Genomic DNA, 25,883 nt, shown 5'->3' with positions numbered 1-25,883 from the left:
GTATCCCTAAGTATAACTGTAGTTTGCCTGCCTCACTTGAGGGATGAGGAGTTACTTTTCCTTTCGACAAGAATTCCTTATAACTCTCAGGTATCTTATTCTCAACCCCATCAAAGCTACAGTCTGATCATCTGTATTCTCAGTCAGGGCCCCTATCTCTGCATTGACTTTGTGTACCCCAACAAATCCCATGGGTTTACCTTGCAACTTCCAGCATCCTGAATGAAGATGTCCTACCTTGTGACAGTGATAACACTTAGGCTTGCGGATCTCAATTCCTCCCTCAGCACCACCTTTTCTGGCCTGAGGAAGGGATCCTGAGGCATTCTCAGCTGTACCTTCCTATCCCCAGCCTACTTTTCGCCTTTTCACCCTCTCATCTTCTATCCTTCTCAGGTTTGTGGGGGTGACGGACAAAGGGTTTGGGCTGATACACAAGCTCAAAATCATCAGCAGTTTTTGCTGCCTGGCTGGCCCTTGAAACCTCTGGGTCTCTACATGAGTTCTCACTACTGGAGGAAGTGAATTTTTAAATTCTTCCAGGAGAATTAATTCCCTAAGGTTCTCATACAAGGCTTCCATCTTTAGTGCCCATATCCAGCGATCAAAATTAATTTGCTTTACCCTGTCCAATTCTATATAAGTCTGCCCAGCCAATCTCCAGAGGTGCCGAAACTTCTGACGGTAAGCTTCAGGAACTCATGCGCAGCGAGAACAGTCATTTTTGCCATCGCCTAATATGCAGAAGACTACTTGGAAAGCATGACATAAACACAGGACTTACATCAGGTGTGCAGCAAAAAAAGTTTGTTCTCTCATATTTGATGCAAAGTCATTTCAAAGATGCAAGGTTTCTGCAAACATTCAGGATTTCTCCAAATACAGGAGGCAACAGGACAACTTGATGCAGGGATTCTTTAAAGAGAGAAAGAGATCAGGTGTCTTCTCTTGGCAGGTCAGAAAGCAAACTTCTTTCTTCCTTCTGTTTTTAGACAAACCAACTGCTTTTTAACAGTTCAAAATGAAACAAAAATCTTTCCAGAGGCAAGTCATATGACAACAATCAATCCTGACTTGTCAGTAATCAAATAGCTCTTCAGGGCACAACACAACCCCCTGCTGAGTTCTTTACACACACACCATTAACATACCGTTTGCCTTTGTTCCATGACATTCTGGTCAGTTATTTTCTGTGACCCTGTCCTATCAACACCTTGCCTTTTGTTATCTCTTGCCCCACCCCCACTTTATTTGCTTAAAAACTATTACATTTCTAACCTTTGCCAGTTCTGATGCAGGGTCACTGACCTGAAACATTAACTCTGCTTCTCTCTCCACAGATGCTGCCAGACCTGCTGAGTATTTCCAGCATTTCTTGTTTTTAGTTCAGATTTCCAGTACCTGCAGTATTTTGCTTTTATAAATAGGTATATGTTGCATATAAGATTGCTATGTATCCTCAGCTTTAAAAAGGTGATGCATAAAAAATAGATACACACCTAAAGGAATATCTATTGTATAGAAAAGATCATATGTGGTTCACTGCATTTTATTCCAAAATCCACTGAAAGCTCCTAAGTCATCTGAATTCAATGAGAAATTCCATTGTCAGTCCACATTTACCTGCAGTACCAGTTATGTCTTTACGTGACGCTGTGATGGCAGGTTCCTATGTTAAATATTCTGAGGAGCCAGCCATAATGTTAGATCACAAGTGCAATTCTAATTCAGTGTTGCCTTTGAGTAGATCATGGCAAATAAGCATTGAAAAAAATAAGGAACAGCAAAATCTATTTCAAGTATTTTTTAACTTCGGAATTTATTGAAAGCTTTATTGCTTTTGAAATTACAAATATTGGCCATCGTATTAGGTGGTCCTTTCTAACCCAATCATAGACCTCCCACTGATAATCACTCTCCATAATTCCTTCCTGCAAGCCCAAAACATTTCTTTGATTCCCCCACCACCCTCCATCATTCTGACAACTTACTGTGCCTGATTTCTAGATTTAAATGTGCACAATAAATACATTAAAATGCATTGTAAAGGATTATTTAACATTCAGTATCACATTCCTGTTGCAGCAACTGAAGAAGATGTTGCCTTGTTGGAAGACGGCATTTGTCACTTTTGTGATATTGCAATCGACAGCAAACTAGCTCATACCTACTTTATTCCCCGAAGGAGCCAGAACCAGAGAAGTCCAAATTCCCTCATTGGTTATTGGACAATTGATCAGCACATGTTTGTACCTTCATTGTGTTGACAGCAAGGACCAAGGGTTCCTCACAAGTGATATGATTAGCAACACAACTCACCATAAGAGGAGTGAGTGTATTGCTATTAATTCTCGGAACCACAGCATGGTGATACACCATACCCTTCTGAATAGAGGTTCTACCAGTTGGCAATGCAGGCTTCACAGCAACTGCTTGACTCTCTGCGATTTGTCTTGGGGCAACTAATCATGCTCAGCGACATCCACATCCATAAACGGATTTTTAAAAATCCAGGCCAGTATGTATTAGTGATGGTTCCATCATCCAGGTTCTGCCATCCAGCAGCTATTGTTTCAAGTACAAAAGGGGCTGATTTTGACTCTTTGGAGACCAGCAGATAGTTGGCCTGCAATCCATCTCGTCCGTGGCAAAGAGATGGCTGCGATTTTAAGGCACCGGTTATGTTAACTGTGGGCCGCGGACATGCAGCTGCCGAATTGAAACATCCCAATATCGGGCCGGCAGAAAGGGAAATGCAGGCAGGACCGGCGATTTACAAAATCAAGCAGGTTCGATCCACTCCGCCAGTTTACCGCCGAAGCGCAAAATTGCACCCGCTACCGGCGGACACGGTCAGCACAGGAAATAATACAGATTTAACTTGATAATTTAACCTTTGCTTTATTTATATTTTGAGGTTTATTGTTTGTGCCCCTTTTAAAGGGGGCATTTTTGTTAATTTAATTTTGATTGCTGAGATTTGTTCCAGATCGACCCATCTGGAAAGTAGAAAGTGAAAATGACTCCAGTATTTTAGTTGACAGCCTGTATGGAACGCCTCTAATGGGAAACAAATATCTCTATAAAGCAATGCGGGGAGGGGCTGCTCGAGGTGGGAGATGACGTTTGTGAAGTTGCCCTCCTCCCTGGCTGTGTAACTTCTGCACTAACTCCTGGACTTAGTGCCCTGTATTCCTCTGGGTTGGAACAGTGCAGAGCACAGCTTCTTCACATTACAGACAGCGATGGACTCTGACATTTACCCCCACGCCAGCTACAAGGACGCGGGACACGAGCGGAAACTGACTGGGACTCGGGGGAAAACCATATACAGTTCAGCGCTGCAATTGCTGCTGTTGGCTGGGATACTTGCGCTGGAGATGCCCCAGGTCCTGGGCCATTTGGACACTGACGCGATTACTGGGACGGCAAACCAGCTCCATGAGATGTGGTACGAGGTGAGGCCCCGGCAACCCAGGCGGCAGTGCCCCGAGCTCTTCGCCGTGTGTCTGATGAAGCCCAGCTTGGACCTACCCAGCGGCCTGCCCTCTGTAAGCGGCCACGTCCTCTTCCACCACAAGTACCCCCACAGACTCGAGGCGTATTTCCAGGTGAGCGGGTTCCCGCAAGACCCCAGCCAGCCGGCCCGAGCTATCCACGTCCACCAGTACGGAGACGTGAGTGCCAGCTGCCTCACCACCGGACCTCACTTCAACCCCATGAATGTCAACCATCCCCAACACCCCGGGGACTTCAACAATTTCCAGGTGAGCAACGGCAGGATCGTTAAACGCCTGACGAACCTGAGGGCCAGCCTGTACGGAAAGTACTCGATCCTCGGCCGGGGGGTGGTCATACACGAGCATGAGGATGATTTGGGACTCGGCGGCGACCAGGCAAGTCTCCAGCATGGAAACTCTGGGAGAAGACTGGCGTGCTGCACCATTGGACTGAGTAAAGGAGACCTTTGGAGAAATACAGTCCGCAATCGCCGAAGAAGCGGAACTGCATGACCACGGCAGCCGATTGGCATTCGACTTGTTCTCTCTCTGCTCCATAGCATCATAGAAAAAAGTTTAGAAGATAAACATTTACACAAGCAGCCCGCTTACATTACATTTATATTACTGTTGCCCCTTGGTAAATTTGTAAACAATTGCAGCCGAATCATATAGCCTACATCTACCCGATGCAGGCACCAGAATGGCGTTCTCCATTTAATCTTACTGCATGAACTTTAGATTTCAACTTGGATCTATCCCGCGTTACTTACTGATATCTGGGGGGTACCGCGGAAATCGACCTACCGCGACCCGCAACTTCTACCAACTAGAAGGACAAGGGCAGCACATACATGGGAACACCACCACCTGCAAGTTCCCCTCCAAGTCACACACCATCCTGACTTGGAACTATATCGCCGTTCCTTCACTAGCTGGGTCAAAATCCTGGAACTTCCTAATAGCAGTGTGGGTATACCTAACTCACATGGACTGCAGTGGTTCAAGAAGGCAGCTCACCACCACCTTCTCAAGGACAATTAGGGATGGGCAATAAATGCTGGCCTGGCCAGCGACGCCCACATACCATGAATGAATAAAAAAAATTTGGGTAGATGGTCTGGGTAGGAGACAACAAGTTAAGTCTTCCAACGAGTTAAGTAGCGACTTATTAATTCTAATTTCTGCTGCTATGTTAGCTGTAAGGTTGTTTAATTGGTCCTTTCGTTACTTTTAAGAATTTTCCCTGTAGAGCTGAACCTATAGCAGACAATAGCTGATACGCTAAAACATGTGATGAGGTGGGACTGGGTACATTTAATTGAGCATCCTCAATTGGGCATGACTGACCATGATCAAGTGTCAGCATAACAATATCCAGCCGGATAGAGTTATTTTTCTGTCTGGAGGCGTGATTGGTATGTGTGTATATCTTCATTGCTGCATTCCAGACATTAATTTCACAGCTCTTTAATGATTATAATTGTAATAAACGCTCTAGTGGCTTGTGCTGGAACATGTAAACGAAATTTTAAATAAATTAATCCTCTTCTGCTTTGTTTCATCTGTTTCACTTCATTTCAGCAACAAAATTCCAGAATTGTAATCGAAACTTTCAAAGCTGATAAGGGTACTTCGATGTGTGCAAGAAAAATATCAATTCTAGAGAAGTAAACTTTTACTTATAACTCACTGAGTAATTAGAACTGTTTTTCGGGAGTATGCCTTATGTAATTCCGCTAGCAATGAGAGGTTGCCAGAGGCTGCGATGAGAGTAGCAAAAGGCATTTTTGAACTAATAAGTTCTGGGAGAGGTGACCTTCTATTTAGAGCTTTCACTGTGCTTGCTTTATTGATTTATTTTTCAATGTTAGTAATGATGTTTACTACTGGATTGAATTTCCATCCACACAAACATCCACCCAATATCTGTAACAGATGTAAACTTACAAATCGAGTAATTTAAGTATCAGCTCGCCCCAGTGGCAGTGCACTTGCAGTGGGGTAAGATGATTCTGGGCTCACGCCCTACTCCAGTGACGTAATCGTACTTCACTGAAGTACTGATGGAAGGCTGCATTGTCAGAGGTGTCATCTTTCAGATGAGTTATGAAACGGAGAAAGACCCTGTCCACTTGTTCATGCGGATGCATAACTGAAAGTAGAGCCGGGAACGTATCCTACATCCAAAAGTAAACAAAATTATTTATCTCATTGCTGTGTGCAAATTGATTGCCCCAGTTGCTTACAAAAAATAGTGACTACACTCCAAAAGCAATTCATTGGCTGTAAAGCGCTTTGGGTTTTTACATACCATACGACCATACGGATTTGAGGCAGAATTTGAGGCCATTCAGGCTGTCGAACCTGCTCTGTCATTTAATAAGATCGTGGCTGATCTGTTTCTGTCTCGAATTCCAGACTCCCATCAACCCCCCCCCCCCCCAAATAATCTTTGATTCCCTTGCCTAACAAGAATCTATCTAACCTCCACCTTAACAATATTCAATGACCCCGCTGCCACCACCTTCTGAGGCAGAAAATTCCAAAGTCACACAACCCTCTGAGAAAATAAAATCTCCTCATCTCTGTCCTAAAAGAGAGACCCTTAATTTTCAAACAGTGCCCCCTACTTCTGGACTCACTCACAAGAGGAAACATCCTTATCACATTCATCTTGTCAAGACCGTTCAGGATCTTATATACTTCAATCAAGACTCCCGTCACTCTTCTAAACTCCAGTGAAAACAAGCCCAGTCTGTCCAACCTTTCCTCATAAGACAACCCGCTCATTCCAGGTATCAATCTAATAAAATTCCTCTGAACTGCCTCCAATGCGTTCACATCCTTCCTTAAATAAGGATCACCTACAGGCCAGTGAGCCTTACATCATGGTGGGAAAGTTATTGGAAGGGATTCTGAGCGACAGGATTTATATGCATTTGGAAAGGCAAGGTCTGATTAGGGATAGTCAGCATAGCTCTGTGCGTGGGGAATCATGTCTCACAAATTTGATTGAGTTTTTTGAGGATGTGACCAAGAGGATTGACGAGGGCAGGGTGGTGGACATTGTTTACATGGACTTTAGCGAGGCCTTTGACAAGGTCCCGCATGGTAGGTTGGTCCGGAAGGTTCGAACACATGGGATCAGGGTGAACTAGCCAATTGGATACAAAATTGGCTTGGTGATAGGAGGCAGAGGGTGGTAGTGGAGGGTTGTTTTTCAGATTGGAGGCCGGTGACCAGTGGTGTGCCACAGGGATCGGTGCTGGGCCCTCTGTTTGTCATATATATGAATGACTTGGATGTGAATGTAGGGGGCATGATTAGTAAGCTTGCAGATGACACCAAAATTGGTGGTATAGTGGACAGTGAAGAAGGTTGTCTAAGGTTACAACAGGATATAGATCAACTGGGAAAGTGGGCAAGGGATTGGCAAATGGAATCTAACGCAGACAAGTGCAAAGTGATGCATTTTGGAAAGTTAAACCAGGGCAGGACATATACAGTGAATGGCAGGGCCCTGGGGAGTGTTGTTGAGCTGAGAGACCTTGGGGTGCAAGTAGATAGTTCCCTGAAAGTGGCAACACAGGTAGACAGGGTGGTGAAGAAGGCGTATGGCATGCTTGCCTTCATCGGCCGAGACATTGAGTACAAGAGTTGGAATGTCATGTTGCAGTTGTGCATAATGTTGGTTAGGCCGCATTTGGAGTACTGTGTGCAGTTCTGGTCGCTGCACTACAGAACGATGTGATTAAGCTAGAGAGGGTGCAGAAAAGATTCACAAGGATGTTACCTGGTTTGGAGGGCTTGAGTTATAAAGAGAGATTGGATAGGCTGGGTCTGTTTTCCCTGGAACGAAGGAGGCTGAGAGGGAACATGATCGAGGTATATAAAATTATGAGAGGCATAGATAGGGTAGATAGCCGGAGTCTGTTTCCCATGGTAGGGGTGACTAAAACTAGAGGGCATTGATTTAAGGTGAGAGGGAGGAGGTTTAAAGGGGATCACAGGGGTAAATTTTTCACACAAAGAATAGTGGGTATTTGGAATGAGCTGCCAGAGGAGGTGGTGGAGGCAGGAACAGTAGCAACATTTAAGAGGCTTCTGGACAGGTACTTGATTGAGCAAGGCATAGAGGGATATAGAATTAATGCAGGCAGGTGGGATTAGTATAGATAGGCATTGTAGTCGGCATGGAAGCAGTGGGCCAAAGGGCCTGTTTCTATGCTGTATGACTCTATGCCACTGAAGGATGTACATCTGCCCTGAGGTTTCACTGTCACTGTTTGTGGACCCTTGCTCCCCTTCACCACTTCATACCTCTCTTTTTCTCCTGCCATTAATAAAAGGAAGCTCACACATCTGGCTTCATGTTTCAGTATTTACATGGTGCTCAAAAAGACAAAAAGTGCACAGTTAAAGTTGAAAGAAACCCCAGTGTCTCATTCAATGCTCTACCCAATATGTCAGCCTTTGCTCCCAGTCACATCTACATGATTCATATCTACATGATGCTCCCTTTGTGGCATGGATGAGGTGGAGGCAACCAGCTCACTTGTCTCAGCTTCCGGTGGAGATGCACGTGGTTGTTGTCCTTGTCGTGGAGGTGCCCCAATTGACTGCTGCACTGGTATCATTGCAGGGGCATCCTCTGTCACTAGGCCCTGCTGGAGGGATGGTGCATCAGATAAAAGGGCCATGGAGGCTGCTGAGGATGACAGTGCCGCGTGAGGGGTGGTATCCTCATTTTCCTTGTCGGCTGCCTCAGCCCTTGGCTGGTACTCCGGATATTTGGAGGGGACCACCAATTGGCGCACAACTGGCATCTGCTCCAAACATCTCTGCAGCATCAGTGCCACTGACCGGTCAAGGCTACAGAATGTGACATGCATTCTGCGAATGTCAGTGCGCTGGTCCTGCATGCTCTTCGTGTGCGGCCGACTATGGCTCTCCATGAGGTTGTCCACTCTCTCAATGGAAGAGTTCATGTACTCAAAGCCCTGAGCCATGGTGGTGCTGAATGGACTCCTCCATTCTCAGTCCATAACCCCACACTGCCTCAGGGAACTCTGACACATGGGAGCACATCTGATGTTGCTGGTCTAAGTAGAGCCTCCTTTCCTGTGACTCTCGACGCCCTGCACCTGTGCCCACCTGAGCACTCCTGTGTCTGTCCTCCATCCTCTGAGGGGAACTGCCCACGGCTGCCTCCGCCTCTCTCACCTCCTCCTGCTCCCTTGTGCCATGCTCATCATCCAGTGCCACCCTATCTATACACACGTGTGTACCTACTGAGGTGGATGTATCTGCATTGGTGGAGGGTGCTGTAACAGTGCTTCCTCTGAGATCTCCCTTGGCAATACTTGACTTGGTGACACAAGAATCATTTGTTGTGTCTCAACATCAGAACCTGTGGGAGACACAAGAAAAGATTCTGTGAATTAGAATTTGAGAGCAGAAGCCTCTGCAGTGCTGAGGCCTCCCAATGCAACTCAGTCTTTGGCATGCTGTCATACAGGGTCGAGTGCAGGGCACCCCCTTAATCTACACATTCCAGTTTCTATTCAACTGCTGCACCAGGTTGCCTATCTTGCCTTCCTTGACTTGCTCATGGTCAGCAACCCTGGCTATCTCCATGGCTCCCTCTTCCATGGCAGTGACAATGTGAAGGATAGGGACCCCTCCTCTGGTCTGGGCCCTCGCAGACATTGTGAGCCCTTTCCTCCTGCAAGGACAAGACAGGTAGATGGAGAGAGAGAGATAAGGCACTGCTGGCCTCTGTGGCCAATGCCAACTGCTCATATTCATTGGAACCCGCCAGGTCTTCCACAGTGCTAGGGCTCTACACTTTTCTGAGTGGTCTCTCATGGGCACAGATTCCTCTTATGTTCAAGAGCAGCATACACCCTCAGGCTCCTCAGCTGGGGTATCTGCTGGAGGTTGAATACAAAGAGGCCAGTGCTGAGGGTCTGGCATTGCACTCAGTTTGCCAGAGTGAATAAGGTCCTTGAACCTCTTCCTGCACTGGACTCAGTTCCTCTAGACCACACAGCATTTGATCACAGTCTCCACTACCTCTGCTTCGTCTGGGAGGTGAACTTCTCCTGCCACCCTCCAGATAAAGGACCTCCCTCCTCTCCCTTACTGCCTCGAGGAGGTCCTTCAGGTCAGGTTCTGCTAAAAGAGGGGCAGCCCTGGCCTGGGTTCCAGCCCTCTGCCTTTCCTGCTGCATGAGTTATACAGCAAGTAAATCACTAATCATCACAGTAACGGCTGCTGTGATGGGTTTAAATCGGGCCCACTTTCTTTCAGCCCCACCTCCATTCTGGCCCCTGCAGCCCAACCCACCTTGCAGCCAGTTAACATTCCACCCCCATGAAAATCAGAGGATGTAGCTAATTCCTCCCTCGGGGTGTGATCAGAGCTGGAAATAGTCCCAACATCTGTTTCCTGACCCTGGAAGGAAAATCAGGCCCTGTGTCTCTTCCATCATAGTTATAGCATATAAGTGGAGAACCCAAGTGGCAACTCATCCCCATAACTTGTAAGATTTGTAACTCAATGCAGCCCAGCCTCTACCAGTCATGGATGAGCTGGACATACAGCCAACCAAATCGGAACTCAGTGATGCCATTGATTCCCTAGCCAGCGGAAAAGCCCCTGGGAAGGACAGCATTACCCCTGAAATAATCAAGAGTGCCAAGCCTGCTATACTCTCAGCACTACATGAACTGCTATGCCTGTGCTGGGACGAGGGAGCAGTACCCCAGGACATGCGCGATGCCAACATCATCACCCTCTATAAAAACAAAGGTGACCGCGGTGACTGCAACAACTACCGTGGAATCTCCCTGCTCAGCATAGTGGGGAAAGTCTTTGCTCGAGTCGCTCTGAACAGGCTCCAGAAGCTGGCCGAGCGCGTCTACCCTGAGGCACAGTGTGGCTTTCGTGCAGAGAGATCGACTATTGACATGCTGTTCTCCCTTCGTCAGATACAGGAGAAATGCCGTGAACAACAGATGCCCCTCTACATTGCTTTCATTGATCTCACCAAAGCCTTTGACCTCGTCAGCAGACGTGGTCTCTTCAGACTACTAGAAAAGATCGGATGTCCACCAAAGCTACTAAGTATCATCACCTCATTCCATGACAATATGAAAGGCACAATTCAACATGGTGGCTCCTCATCAGAGCCCTTTCCTATCCTGAGTGGTGTGAAACAGGGCTGTGTTCTCGCACCCACACTTTTTGGGATTTTCTTCTCCCTGCTGCTTTCACATGCGTTCAAATCCTCTGAAGAAGGAATTTTCCTCCACACAAGATCAGGGGGCAGGTTGTTCAACCTTGCCCGTCTAAGAGCGAAGTCCAAAGTACGGAAAGTCCTCATCAGAGAACTCCTCTTTGCTGACGATGCTGCTTTAACATCTCACACTGAAGAATGCCTGCAGAGTCTCATCGACAGGTTTGCGTCTGCCTGCAATGAATTTGGCCTAACCATCAGCCTCAAGAAAACGAACATCATGGGGCAGGATGTCAGAAATGCTCCATCCATCAATATTGGCGACCACGCTCTGGAAGTGGTTCAAGAGTTCACCTACCTAGGCTCAACTATCACCAGTAACCTGTCTCTAGATGCAGAAATCAACAAGCGCATGGGTAAGGCTTCCACTGCTATGTCCAGACTGGCCAAGAGAGTGTGGGAAAATGGCGCACTGACACGGAACACAAAAGTCCGAGTGTATCAGGCCTGTGTCCTCAGTACCTTGCTCTACGGCAGCGAGGCCTGGACAACGTATGCCAGCCAAGAGCGACGTCTCAATTCATTCCATCTTCGCTGCCTTCGGAGAATACTTGGCATCAGGTGGCAGGACTATATCTCCAACACAGAAGTCCTTGAAGCGGCCAACACCCCCAGCTTATACACACTACTGAGTCAGCGGCGCTTGAGATGGCTTGGCCATGTGAGCCGCATGGAAGATGGCAGGATCCCCAAAGACACATTGTACAGCGAGCTCGCCACTGGTATCAGACCCACCGGCCGTCCATGTCTCCGTTATAAAGACGTCTGCAAACGCGACATGAAATCGTGTGACATTGATCACAAGTCGTGGGAGTCAGTTGCCAGCATTCGCCAGAGCTGGCGGGCAGCCATAAAGACAGGGCTAAATTGTGGCGAGTCGAAGAGACTTAGTAGTTGGCAGGAAAAAAGACAGAGGCGCAAGGGGAGAGCCAACTGTGCAACAGCCCCAACAAACAAATTTCTCTGCAGCACCTGTGGAAGAGCCTGTCACTCCAGAATTGGCCTTTATAGCCACTCCAGGCGCTGCTTCACAAACCACTGACCACCTCCAGGCGCGTATCCATTGTCTCTCGAGATAAGGAGGCCCAAAAGAAGAAAAGAAAGAAGTGGCAACTCATCCCCATAACTTGTAAGATTTAAAATACAGCCTTATTTTGGACATTAGAAATTTCAGTTATTGAGGGTAAAATCCAAAGGATTGTTTTTTCAAAAGGCATTTTGAGTGATATGATTTATTGGTAGATTCAGGATTGTTTATTTTTGTGAGCATTTAGTAGCTAATCAATAGCTTTCTAGCCACTTTCCTCATGCTTTGTCTGGAATTTAAGTTCAATTAATTAATAAAAAGATCTAGAATTGAAAGCTAGTCTCGGTAATGGTGCCATGAAACTATTGTTGTAAAAACCAATCTGGTTCACTCATATCCTTTAGGAAATGAAATCTGCCATCCTTACCTGGTCTGGCTACATGTGACTCCAGACCCACAGCAATGTTGTTGACCCTTAACTACCCCATGAAACGTCCTAGCAAGCCAGTACAAGGGAAATTAGGGTTGAGCAATAAATGCTGGCCTGCCATCAATGCCCGCGTCCCATGAAAGAATAAAAGAAATCTGATGATCCTGCTTCATCATCATACACTTCTACACAAGATCACTATAATGATCAAGAACCTTTTCCTCTCCCTAATCCAGGGGCACTGTTACCAATTATACTACTCCTCACGCTGTTCAACGTGAGATTGGCTAACTCAGCAGAAATGATCAGGATTAGACTGTACTTGGACAATTAACAATTCAAATTAATGTAAAGGTTTTTAAAATTTGATCATTTTATGATACTACAGATGGTTATTTCTGTATCATTTACAGTTATCAATTCAGCTTGCTAAATCATAATGCTCTTTGTTTTTTGAAAGTATGTAGGACGAAGTATCCAAGAAGAAATATTGGGTGCTTGTGATAAAGGTATGGCAATAATCATGGGTGATTGTAATCTACATATACATTGGAAAAATAGTATTGGCAATAGTTGCCTGGATGAATACTTTTGAGATAGTTTCTGAGAACAGCACATTCTGGAACCAACCAGAGAGCAGGTTATACCAGATTTGGTATTGTGTAATGTGACAGGATTAATTAATGTCCTCAGAGTAAAGGCACCTCTAGGTAGCAGGGACCACAATATGATTGAATTTTACATCCAGTTTCAAAGAAAGAGGAATGCGTCTCAGAATAGTATTTTAAACTTAAATAAGGGCAACTATGTGGGCATGAAAACTGAGCTAGCTGAAGTGAACTGGGTTACTTGGCTCGGAGATAGGTCAACAGAGAAGAAGTGGCAGACATGGAAGGCGATATTTCAGAATACTCAGAATAAATATATTTCCCCTATAAAGGAAAATTCTAAGCAGCGGACCCATCATCCGTGGTTAACTAAAGAAGTTAAGGAAAGCATCAAACTTAAGGAAAAAGCATATAATTGTGCAAAGATGAGTGGCAGGTCAGATGATTAGTCAGAGTATTAAGAACGGCAGAGAATGACTAAAAGGTTAATCAGGAGAAAGAAGTTAGAGTATGACAGGAAGCTAGCTAGTAATATAAAAATGAATAGCAAGACTTTCTACAGGTATTTAAAAAGGAAAAGAGTAAGTAAAGTGAGTGTTGGTCCTCTAGAGAGTGAGAATGGGGAGCTAATAGTAGAGAATAAGGAAATGGCAGATGAAATGAACGAACATGTTGCTTCTGTCTTCACTATAGAGGATACAAAAAACATTCCAGTAATAGCTCTAAATCAGGAGGTGGAAGGAGGAGAGGAACTTGGTGAAATTACAATCACCAGGGAAGCGGTACTGACCAAACTAATCGGGGTGCGGGCTGACAAGTCCCCGGGTCCTGATGGACTTCATCCCAGGGCCTTAAAAGAGGTGGCTAATGAGGAAGTAGATTAATTGGTGTGAATTTTTCAAAATTCAATAGATTCTGGAAAGGTTCCATCAGACTGGAAAGTAGCAAATATAACCCCTCTATTCAAGAACGGGGGAGGCAGAAAACAGGTAACTATAGGCCAGTTAGCTTGACATCTGTCGTGGGGAAGGTGTTAGAATTGATCATTAAAGAGGCGATAGCTGGGCACTTAGAAAAATTAAAGGTAATCGGGAATAATCAGCGTGATTTTGTGAAAGGGAAATCATGTTTAACCAATTAATTGGAGTTCTTTGAAGGAGTAACATGCACTGTGGATAAAGGGGAACCTGTTGATGTACCGTACTTGGATTTCCAGAAGGCATTTGACAAGGTGCCACATAAAAGGTTCTTGCGCAAAGTAGGAACTCATGGTGTAGGGGGTAACATATTAGCATGGATAAAAGATTGGCTGGCTGGCAGAAAACAGAGAGTGTGCATAAATGGATCCTTTTCTGATTGGTAGGATGTGACGAATGGAATCTGGCAGGGGTCTGTGCTGGGCCTCAACTTTTTACAATTTATATCAATGACTTAGATGAGGGGAGCGATGGCATGGTAGCTAAATTTGCGGATGACACAAAGGTAAGTCGGAAAGTATGTTGTGAAGAGGACATAAAGAGGTTGCAGACCAATATAGATAGATTGAGTGAGTGGGCAAAAATCTGGCAGATGGAGTATAATGTGGGAAAATGTGAAGTTATTCACTTTAGCAGGAAGAATAAAAAAGCAGAGTATTTCTTAAACAGGGAATGACTGCAGAACTCCAAGGATCTAGGTGTTCTAGTACACGAGTCACAAAAGGTTAGTATGCAAGTACAGCAACTAATAAAGAAGGCTAATGGAATGCTATCCTTTATCATGAGAGGAATTGAAAATAAAAGTAAGGATGTTTTGCTTCAGTTATACAAGGCATTGGTGAGACCACATGTCGAATACTGTGTGCAGTTTTGGGCTCCTTAGAGTCATAGAGTCATACAGCATAGAAACAGGCCCTTCGGCCCACCACGTCCATGCCGCCCATAATGCCTATCTATACTAATCCCACCTGCCTGCATTAATTCTATATCTCTCTATGCCTGCTCAATCAAGTACCTGTCCAGATACCTCTTAAATGTTGCTACTGTTCCTGCCTCCACCACCTCCTCTGGCAGCTCATTCCAGATACCCACTATTCTTTGAGTGAAAATTTACCCATTTGATCCCCTTTAAACCTCCTCCCTCTCACCTTAAATCTATGCCCTCTAGTTTTAGTCACCCCTACCATGGGAAACAGACTCTGGCTTAGTTACCCTATCTATGCCTCTCATAATTTTATATACCTCAATCATGTCCCCTCTCAGCCTCCTTCGCTCCAGGAAAAACAGACCCAGCCTATCCAATCTCTCTTTATAACTCAAGCCCTCCAAACCAGGCAACATCCTTGTGAATCTTTTCTGCACCCTCTCTAGCTTAATCACATCTTTCCTGTAGTGCGGCGACCAGAACTGCACACAGTACTCCAAAGGCGCCTAACCAACGTTATGTACAACTGTAACATAACGTTCCAACTCTTGTACTCAATGTCTCATCCGATGAAGGCAATCATGCCATACGCCTTCTTCACCACCCTGTCTACCTGTGTTGCCACTTTCAGGGAACTATCTACTTGCACCCCAAGGTCTCTCTGATCAACAACACTCCCCAGGGCCCTGCCATTCACTGTATTTGTCCTGCCCTGGTTTAACTTCCCAAAATGCATCACTTCACACTTGTCTGCATTAAATTCTATTTGCCAATCCCTTGCCCACATTCCCAGTTGATTTATATCCTGTTGTAACCTTAGACAACCTTCTTCACTGTCCACTATACCACCAATTTTGGTGTCATCTGCAAGCTTACTAATCATGCCCCCTACATTCACATCCAAGTCATTCATATATATGACAAACAACAGAGGGCCCAGCACCGATCCCTGTGGCACACCACTGGTCACCGGCCTCCAATCTGAAAAACAACCCTCCACTACCCCCCTCTGCCTCCTATCACCAAGCCAATTTTGTATCCAATTGGCTAGTTCACCCTGATTCCATGTGTTTGAACCTTCCAGACCAGCCTACCATGCGGGACCTTGTCAAAGGCCTTGCTAAAGTCCATGTAGACAACGTCCATCGCCCTGCCCTCGTCAATCCTCTTGGTCACCTCCTCAAAAAACTCAAATCAAATTCGTGAGACATGATTTCCCACGCACAAAGCCATGCTGACTATCCCTAATCAGACCTTGCCTTTCCAAATGCATATAAATCCTGTCTCTCAGAATCCCTTCCAATAACTTTCCCACCACTGATGTAAGGCTCACTGGCCTATAGTTCCCTGGCTTATCCCTGCTGCCCTTCTTAAATAAAGGCACAACATTAGCTATCCTCCAGTCTTCCGGCACCTCACCCGTGGCTAACAAAAATCTCTGCCAGGGCACCAGCAATCTCCTCCTTTGCTTCGCATAGCATCCTAGGATACACCTGGTCAGGCCCTGGGGATTTATCCACCTTAATGCGCTTCAAAACCTCCTTTGTAATGTTGATATGCTCCAGGATATCGCTGTTCCCTCTCTTGAACTCACTAGCTTCCATGACCTTCTCCACGGTAAATACAGACGAGAAGTATTCATTTAAGACCTTGCCCATTTCCCGTGGCTCCACACATAGATTACCACACTGATCCATAAGGGGACCTACTCTCTCCCTAGTTACCCTTTTACTCTTAATATACTTATAGAATCTTTTAGGATTCTCCTTTATCTTATCTGCCAGGCAAATCTCATGGCCCCTTTTCACCCTCCTAATTTCCTTCTTAAGTGTAGTCCTACATCCCTTATACTCCTCGAGGGATTTGCTTGATCCCAGCTGCCTATACCTGACATATGCCTCCTTTTTCCTTCTTTGGCAGTAAGAGTTGATCTGTTCCAGGCTGCATCTTCCATGGAAGTGATCTCACATGCAGCTCAAACTGAGTTCCAGACCAAAGTGGGCCAGAGGGGCTCAGCTGAAATGACCCTGAATCAGATGATCCCTGACATTGGTGACATCCTGACGAGACCGGAAATCCTGTGTTGGGCCGGGCCAACTCTCTGTGCACCCAGGGCACCTCTGTGTTCTGCGTCCTCCTCCTCCTCTTCCACTTCTTGCTCCCCCTCTTCCTCCAATGAGCTGTGTCCAGACAGTGCATCACCTTCTTCAAGCTCCAAACCTCTCTGGAAGGCCATGGTATGAACAACGCAGCAGACCACCATATGAGTGAGGCCCTTGCAGGAGTGTACTGCAAGGCACCACCTGACCGATCCAGGCATTGGAACCACATGATGGTCCTGGTGAGCAGATCATGGGTTCGGTTGTCGCGCCTCTGTGGCTCTGTCTTGGGTTCTCATAGAGGGGTGAGTAACCATTTCTTCAAGGGATATCCCTTTTCCACTGGAATCCAACTACATATTTTGAGGAGGTGGAATGAACAGCTGCAGCACCCTGGACTACTGGTGGATGAAAGAGTCATAGCAGCTGCTAGGAAAACTAGTATACACATGCAAAAAGCTGTTGTTGTGGTTGCAGAGCAGCGCAACATTGAGGGAGTGGAAGCTCTTCCTGTTGATGAATCTCACTGGCTGGTCACTGGGTGCCTTGAAGGCCACATGGGTGCAATTGATGATGCCCTGCACCCAGGGGACTCCAGCAATGGAGGCGCAGCCCACTGCCGTCTGTGCCTGTGTGGCATGATTGGCCAGGAATTGTATGTATCGCCCAGCTTTCACAAAGAGGGCGTCAGTAACCTGTGAGATGCAGTGGTGTGCAGCTAATTGCTCGATGCCACCTCTCCCGATTTCTGCTGGACCCTATTGACCTAACAATAAATAGGTATACATTACATATAAGATTGCTGTGTATCCTCAGCTTTAAAAAGCTGAGGCATGAAAATTAAATTCATAGCTAAAGGAATATCTATTTTATATGAAAATTCATATTTGTGACATTGTATTTTATTCCAAAATGCACTGAAAACTCCTAAGTCACCTGAATTCAATGAGAAACTCTGATGTCAGAGTCCATATTTACTTGCAGTACCTATCATGTCTGTAGTTGACACAGTGATGGCAGGTTCCTATGTTAAATATTCTGAGGAGCCAGCCATAATGATAGATCACAAGTGCAATTCTAGTTCAAGGTTAGCTTTGAGTAGACCAGGGCTAATAAGCATTGATAAAAAAATAAGGAGCAGCAAAATCTATTTCAAGTATTTTTTTTAACTTCTGGATTTATTAAAAAGCTTTATGGTTTTTGAAATTATAAATATTGGCCATCTTATTCGGTTGGACTTTGAGGTGGTCCTTTCTAACCCAATCATAGACCTCCCACTGATAATCACTCTCCATAATTCCTTCCTGCAAGCCCAAAACATTTCTTTGATTCCCCCGCCACCCTCCATCATTCTGACAACTTACTGTGCCTGATTTCTAGATTTAAATGTGCACAATAAATACATTAAAATGCATTGTAAAGGATTATTTAACATTCAGTATCACATTCCTGTTGCAGCAACTGAAGAAGATGTTGCCTTGTTGGAAGACGGCATTTGTCACTTTTGTGATATTGCAATCGACAGCAAACTAGCTCATACCTACTTTATTCCCCGAAGGAGCCAGAACCAGAGAAGTCCAAATTCCCTCATTGGTTATTGGACAATTGATCAGCACATGTTTGTACCTTCATTGTGTTGACAGCAAGGACCAAGGGCTCCTCACAAGTGATATGATTAGCAACACAACTCACCATAAGAGGAGTGAGTGTATTGCTATTAATTCTCGGAACCACAGCATGGTGATACACCATACCCCTCTGAATAGAGGTTCTACCAGTTGGCAATGCAGGCTTCACAGCAACTGCTTGACTCTGCAATTTGTCTTGGGGCAACTAAACATGGGCAATAAGTACTGGCTTGCCAGCGAAATCCACATCTATAAACTGATTTTTAAAAAACAGCCCCGGTTCCACCATCCAGCTTTCAGGTTCTGCCGTGGCTGCGATTTTAAGGCACCGGTTATGTTAACTGCGGGCCGCGGACATGCAGCTGCCGAATTGAAGCATCCCAATATCGGGCCGGCAGAAAGGGAAATGCAGGCAGGACCGGCGATTTACAAAATCAAGCAGGTTCGATCCACTCCGCCAGATAACCGCCCAAGCGCAAAGTTGCACCCGCTACCGGAGGGCACAGGAAATAATACAGATTTAATTTAATAATTTAACCTTTGCTTTATTTATATTTTGAGGTTTATTGTTTGTGCCCCTTTTAAAGGGGGGGGCATTTTTGTTAATTTTATTTTGATTGCTGAGATTTGTTCCAGATCGACCCATCAGGAAAGTAGAAAGTGAAAATGACTCCAGTATTTTAGTTTACAGCCTGTATGTAACGCCTCTAATGGGAAACAAATATCTCTATAAAGCCATCCCTTTTCCGTTTGGTTTGCAGTTTACTTCTTGATTCTTTTTCGTTGAATCCACTTTTTCTTGAACGAGACCAGTATCTCTGCCTATTTCTGCAGGTGTTTTGTTTGTCGCTTCTTCTCTCGTTCGACAACTCTCTTTGGCAAACAGGTGCCAGACAGTGGAGGGTGTTCGCCACTCCACACTGTCATGTAGTTTCTCACCCAAAACTGAAACACCCTGGAACACATACTTCATGGGTCGACTTTGACATTCTGCCGAGCACAGTGACCGTGTATATGAGACTCAGGCACTGCGGGGAGGGGCTGCTCTAGGTGGGAGATGACGTGTGTGAAGTTGCCCTCCTCCCCGGCTGTGTAACTTCTGCACTAACTCCTGGACTTAGTGCCCTGTATTCCTCTGGGTGAGAACAGTGCAGAGCACAGCTTCTTCACATTACAGACAGCGATGGACTCTGACATTTACCCCCAAGGCAGCTACAAATACGCGGGACAACAGCGGAATCTGACTGTAAGTCAGGCGACAACCATATACAGTTCAGCGCTGCAATTGCTGCTGTTGGCTGGGACACTTGCGCTGCAGGTGCAGCAGGTCCTGGGCCATTTGGACACTGGCGCAATTACTGGGGTGGCAAACCAGCTGAATGACATATGGTACAAGCTGACGCCCCGGCAACTCAACCAGCCTAGTTCCGAGCTCTACGCCGTGTGTCTGATGCAGCCCAGCTTGGATCTGCCCACCGGCTTGCCCTCTGTAAGCGGTTACGTCCTCTTTTATCAGAAGTACCAGGAGAAACTCCAGGCGTATTTCCAGGTGAGCGGGTTCCCGCAAGACCCCAGCCAGCCGGCCCGAGCTATCCACGTCCACCAGTACGGAGACGTGAGTGCCAGCTGCCTCACCACCGGACCTCACTTCAACCCCATGAATGTCAACCATCCCCAACACCCCGGGGACTTCAACAATTTCCGTGTGAGCAACGGCAAGATCGTTCAATACCTGACGAACCTGAGGGCCAGCCTGTACGGAAAGTACTCGATCCTCGGCCTGGGGGTGGTCATACACGAGCATGAGGATGATTTGGGACTCGGCGGCGACCAGGCAAGTCTCCAGCATGGAAACTCTGGGAGAAGACTGGCGTGCTGCACCATTGGACTGAGTAAAGGAGACCTTTGGAGAAATACAGTCCGCAATCGCCGAAGAAGCGGAACTGCATGACCACGGCAGCCGATTGGCATTCGACTTGTTCTCTCTCTGCTCCATAGCATCATAGAAAAAAGTTTAGAAGATAAACATTTACACAAGCAGCCCGCTTACATTACATTTATATTACTGTTGCCCCTTGGTAAATTTGTAAACAATTGCAGCCGAATCATATAGCCTACATCTACCCGATGCAGGCACCAGAATGTAATTCTCCATTTAATCTTATTGCATGAACTTTAGATTACAACTTTGGATCTATCCCGCGTTACTTACTGATACCTGGACAGTACCGCGGAAATTAATGTGTATGGTGTGATCAGAAGAGACAGCAAGTTAAGTCTATCTCGAGTTACCTAGTAGAGTAGCGACTAATCGCCTTATTATTAATTCTAATTTCTGCTGCTATGTTAGCGTAAGGTTGTTTAATTGGTCCTTTCGTTACTTTTAAGAATTGTTCCTGTAGAGTTGAACCTGTAGCAGACAATAGCCGATACGCTAAAACATGTGATGAGGTGGGACTGGGTACATTTTATTGAGCATCCTCAATTGGGCATGACTGACCATGATCAAGTGTCAGCATAACAATATCCAGCCGGATAGAGTTATTTTTCTGTCTAGAGACGTGATTGGTATAAGTGTCTGTACCTTCATAGCCGCATTCCAGACATTAATTTCACAACTCTTTATGTAATGATTATAATTATAATAAACGCTCTAGTGACTGTGCTGGAACAATTAAACGAAAATTTAAATAAATTAATCATCTTCTGCTTTGTTTCGTCTGTTTCACTTCATTTCAGTAACAAAATTCCAGAATTGTAATCGAAATATTCAAAGCTGATAGGGTACTTTGACGTGTGCAAGAAAAAAAAAAGAAATTCTGGGGAAGTAAACTTTTACTTATAACTCATTGAGTAATTAGAACTGTTTTTCCGGAGTATGCCTTGTGTAATTCCTCTAGCAATGAGAGGTTACCAGAGGCTGCGATGAGAGTAGCAAAATGCATTTTTGAACGAATAAGTTCTGGGAGAGGTGACCTTCTATTTAGAGCTTTCGCTGTGCTTGCTTTATTGATTTATTTTTCAATGTTAGTAATGATGTTTACTACTGGATTGAATTTCCAGCCACACAAACATCCACCCAGTATCTGTAACAGATGTAAACTTACAAATCGAGTAATTTAAACATCAGCTCGCCCCAGACGATTCTGAGCGCAAGCCCTACTCCAGTGACGTCGTCGTACTTCAATGAAGGACTGAGGGAAGGCTGCATTGTCAGAGGTGTCATCTTTCAGATGAGTTGTGAATCGGAACAGACCCTGTCCACTTGTTCATGCGGATGCATAACTGAAAGAAGAGTAGCAAACTTATCCTACATCCAAAAGTAAACCAGGTTATTTATCTCATTGCTCTGTGCAAATTGATTGCATTTATTTACAAAAAATAGTGACAACTCTCCAAAAGCAATTCATTGGCTGTAAACTGCTTCGGGCTATCCTAAGAATGTTTTGTTTGGTTCCTGGGATGTGGGCGTCGCTGGTTAGGCCAGCATTTATTGCCCATCCCTAATTGCTCTTGAGAAGGTGGTGGTGAGCTGCCTTCTTGAACCGTTGCAGTCCATGCCGTGTCAGTACACCGACAGTGCTCTTTGGGAGTTCCAGGATTTTGACCCAGCGACAGGGAAGGAACGGCGATATAGTTCCAAATCAGGATGGTGTGTGACTTGGAGAGGAACTTGCAGGTGGTGGTGTTCCCATGCATTTGCTGCCCTTGTCCTTCTAGTTGGTAGGGGCCGCGGGTTTGGAAGGTACTGTGTAAGGAGCTTTGGTGCGTTGATGGAGTGCATCTTGTAGATGGTACACACTGCTGCCAGAGAGCGTCGGTCGTGGAGAGAGTGAATGTTTGTGAATGGGGTGCGAATCAAGTGGGCTGCTTTATCCTGGATGGTGTTGAGCTTCTTGAGTGTTGTTGGAGCTGCACCCATCCAGGCAAGTTGAGCGTATTCCATCACACTCCTAACTTTTGCCTTATAGGTGGTGAACAAGCTTTGGGGAGCCAGGAGGTGAATTACTCGCCACAGGATTCCTAGCCTCTGACCTGGTCTTGTAGCCACAGTATTTGTATGGCTACTCCAGTTCAGTTTCTGGTCAATGGTAGCCCCTAGGATGTTGATAGTGGAGGATTCAGCGATGGTAATGCCATTGAATGTCAAGGGGAGATGGTTAGATTCTCTCTTGTTGGAGATGGTCATTGCCTGGCACTTGTGTGGCCTGAATGTTCCTTGCCACTTATCAGCCCAAGCCTGGATATTGTCCAGGTCTTGCTGCATTTCTACACAGACTGCTTCAGTATCTGAGGAGTTGTGAATGGTGCTGAACATTGTGCAATCATCAGCGAACATCCCCACTTCTGACCTTATGATTGAAGGAAGGTCATTGATGAAGCAGCTGAAGATGGTTGAGCCTAGGACACTACCCTGAGGAACTCCTGCAGTGATGTCCTGGAGCTCAGATGATTGACCTCCAACAACCACAACCATCTTCCTTTGTGCTAGGTATGACTCCAGCCAGCAGAGAGTTTTCCCCCTGATTCCCATTGATTCCAGTTTTGCGAGGGCACCTTGATATAAAAGTAGCTGTCATCTTGTGGATTTTACATACATTCAAAAAACAAAGGGCATTTTGATTTAACAAGCTGACTTGGTAACAGTAAATAATATAGAAATAACCATCTATAGTACCATAAAAATCAAGTTTTGAAACCCTTTATTAATTTGAATTTTAATTGGCGTATAAGTCCGAGTATGGTCTAATCCTGATAAATTCTGCTGAGTTCGCCAATCTCACATTCAGCAGCATGAGGAGGAGTATATCTGGTCACAGTGCCGCTGGTTCAGAGACAGGGAATGGTTCTTGATCATTATAGTGATCTTGTGTAGAAGTGTGTGTGATTGTCAGATGATGAAACAGGATCACCAAATTTTTTTTATTCTTTCATGGTATATATGCAGCTGGCAGGCCAGCATTTGTTGCCAATCCCTAATTGCCCTTGCTACTGAAATGGCTGTGTTTCTGGAGTCACATGTAGGCCAGACCAGGTAAGGATAGCATATTTCCTTCCCGAAAGGACATTAGTGAACCAGATCGGTTTTTACGACAATAGTTTCATGGCACCATTACTGAGACTAGCTTTCAATTCCAGATCTTTTTTTTTAATCAATTAATTGATTTTAAATTCCATCAGTGTGCAGACTAAACGAACATACGAATTAGGAGCAGGAGAAGGCCACTCAGCCCTTCAAGCCTGCTCCGCCATTCAATAAGTTCATGGCTGAACTGATTATTCCACATTTCCACCTACCCCGATAACCTATAAACATGAGGAAAGTGTACAGAAAGCTATCAATTAGCTACTAAATGCTCATGAAAATAAACAATCCTGAATCTGCCAATAAATCATATCACTCAAAATACTGTTTGAAAAAACATTGCTTTGGATTTTATCCTCAGTAACACAAGTTTCACTGAAACACAGAAGAATACAGTGCAGAAGAGGCCCTTCGGCCCATCGAGTCTGCACCTGACCTGTCTACCTAATCCCATTGGTCAGCACTTGGCCATAGCCTTGTTTCTAATGTCCAAAATCAGTTTGTATTTTAAATCTTACAAGTTATGGGGATGAGTTGCCACTTGGGTTCTCCACTTATCTGCTATAACTATGATGGAAGAGCCTGGACCTGATTTTATTCCAGGGTCAGGAAACAGACACAAAAACAAGAAATGCTGGATTCACTCAGCAGGTCCGGCAGCATCCGTGGAAAGAGAAGCAGAGTCAACGTTTCGGGTCAGTGACCCTTCTTCGGAAACAGACGTTGGGACTATTTCCAGCTCCCAATCACACCCCCGGGGAGGAATTAATTGCATCCTCTGATTTTCATGGGGGTGGAATGTTATTTGGCTGCAAGGTGGGTTGAGCGGCCAATTAGCGGCTGCAGGGGCCGGAATGGAGGCGGGGCTGAAAGAAAGTGGGCCGATTTAAACCCACCACTGCAGCCATTACTGTGATTATTAGCTATTTACTTGCTGTATAACTCATGCAGCAGGAAAGGCAGAGGGCTGGAACCCAGGCCAGGGCTGCCCCTCTCTTTGTAGAACTTGACCTGAAGGTCCTCCTCGAGGCAGTAAGGGAGAGGAGGGAGGTCTTTTTTTTCTGGAGGGTGGCAGGAGAAGTTCACCTCCCAGATGAAGCAGAGGTGGTAGAGACTGTGATCAAATGCTGTGTGGTCTGCAGGAACTGTCCAGTGCAGGAAGAGGTTCAAGGACCTTATTCACTCTGGCAAACTGAGTGCAATGCCAGACCCTCAGCACTGGCCTCTTCATATTCAACCTCCAGCAGATACTCCAGCTGAGGAGCCTGAGGGTGCATGCTGCTCTTGAACATAGGAGGAATGGTGCCCATCAGAAAAGCCCAGAGCCCTAGCACTGTGGAAGACCTGGCAGGTTCTAATGAATATGAGCAATTGGCATTGGCCACAGAGGCCAGCAGTGCCTTATCTCTCTCTCTCTATCTATCTGACTTGAGCTTGCAGGAGAAAAGGGCACAGAATGTCTGCGAGAGGGCCCAGACCAGAGGAGGGGTCCTTACCCTTCATATTGTCCCCGCCATGGAAGAGGGAGCCATGGAGATCGCTGGGTTGCTGACCAGGAGCAAGTCGGGGAAGGCAGGATAGGCATCCCTGGTGCAGCAGTTGAATAGAAACTGGAACGTGTAAATTAAGGGGGTGGCTTCCACACTGCCCTGTCTGGCGGCATACCAAAGACTGAGTTGCATTGGGAAGCCTCAGTACAACAGAGGCTTCTGCGCTCAAAGGCTGATTAACATGATCTCATCTTGTGTCTCCCACAGGTTCTGACGCTTCTTTTGGATCAGCGATAGTGCGAGCGAGGTGGCAGCTGGGAAGGTGAGTTTCAGTTTAAAGTAACTTACCTTTTGTTTCGGCAGCTTCTTTTGGATCAGCGATAGTGCGAGTGAGGTGGCAGCTGGGAAGGTGAGTTTCAGTTTAAAGTAACTTACCTTTTGTTTCGGCAGACACGGGGACTGCTGGGTAAGTAAACTTATCTATTCGGGCAGTGGCTAAACCCGAAACACTACACGTGTAGTGTCTCTCACCCATCCTCCTCCTCTAACCAAAAATGAAAGGACTCTTGTGTGGAGGGTTTGGTAAGGTAAGGTTTTCCTTTTTCTTTAATCTCTGTTGTCAATTTTAGTGCGGAGGGGATGGAAGCTAGAGCAGTTGCATGCTCCTCTTGCAGGATGTGGGAGGTAAGGGTCACCACTTGTGTCCCTGCTGACTTCACCTGTGAGAAGTGCACCCAACTCCAGCTCCTCGCAGACCGCGTTAGGGAACTGGAGCTGGAGCTGGATGAACTTCGGATCATTCAGGATGCT

The 25,883-nt window shown here is 45.7% G+C and overlaps 2 protein-coding genes across 2 annotated transcripts; both read left to right on the top strand.

Moving 5' to 3' along the window:
* The first annotated feature begins 3,142 nt into the window (after window positions 1-3,142).
* On the top strand, window positions 3,143-5,055 carry LOC137372930 (extracellular superoxide dismutase [Cu-Zn]-like). The gene has a single exon (XM_068037437.1). It carries the CDS (start codon window positions 3,246-3,248, stop codon window positions 4,011-4,013), a length of 768 nt encoding a protein of 255 aa, XP_067893538.1. The 5' UTR covers window positions 3,143-3,245; the 3' UTR covers window positions 4,014-5,055.
* Window positions 5,056-19,629: 14,574 nt separating this feature from the next.
* LOC137346705 (extracellular superoxide dismutase [Cu-Zn]-like) lies at window positions 19,630-21,152 on the top strand. The gene has a single exon (XM_068010474.1). It carries the CDS (start codon window positions 19,681-19,683, stop codon window positions 20,446-20,448), a length of 768 nt encoding a protein of 255 aa, XP_067866575.1. The 5' UTR covers window positions 19,630-19,680; the 3' UTR covers window positions 20,449-21,152.
* Window positions 21,153-25,883: the final 4,731 nt, after the last annotated feature.

This window comes from Heterodontus francisci, chromosome 1, assembly GCF_036365525.1.
Source record: "Heterodontus francisci isolate sHetFra1 chromosome 1, sHetFra1.hap1, whole genome shotgun sequence".
Taxonomy (NCBI): Eukaryota; Metazoa; Chordata; class Chondrichthyes; order Heterodontiformes; family Heterodontidae; genus Heterodontus; species Heterodontus francisci.
Note: the sequence above shows the minus strand (reverse complement) of the source record. Positions and strands in the feature narration are given on the sequence as shown.

Coding starts and splice junctions, on each gene's coding strand:
- LOC137372930 (XM_068037437.1), top strand. CDS start 3,246: ATGGACTCTGACATTTACCCCCACGCCAGCTACAAGGACGCGGGACAC.
- LOC137346705 (XM_068010474.1), top strand. CDS start 19,681: ATGGACTCTGACATTTACCCCCAAGGCAGCTACAAATACGCGGGACAA.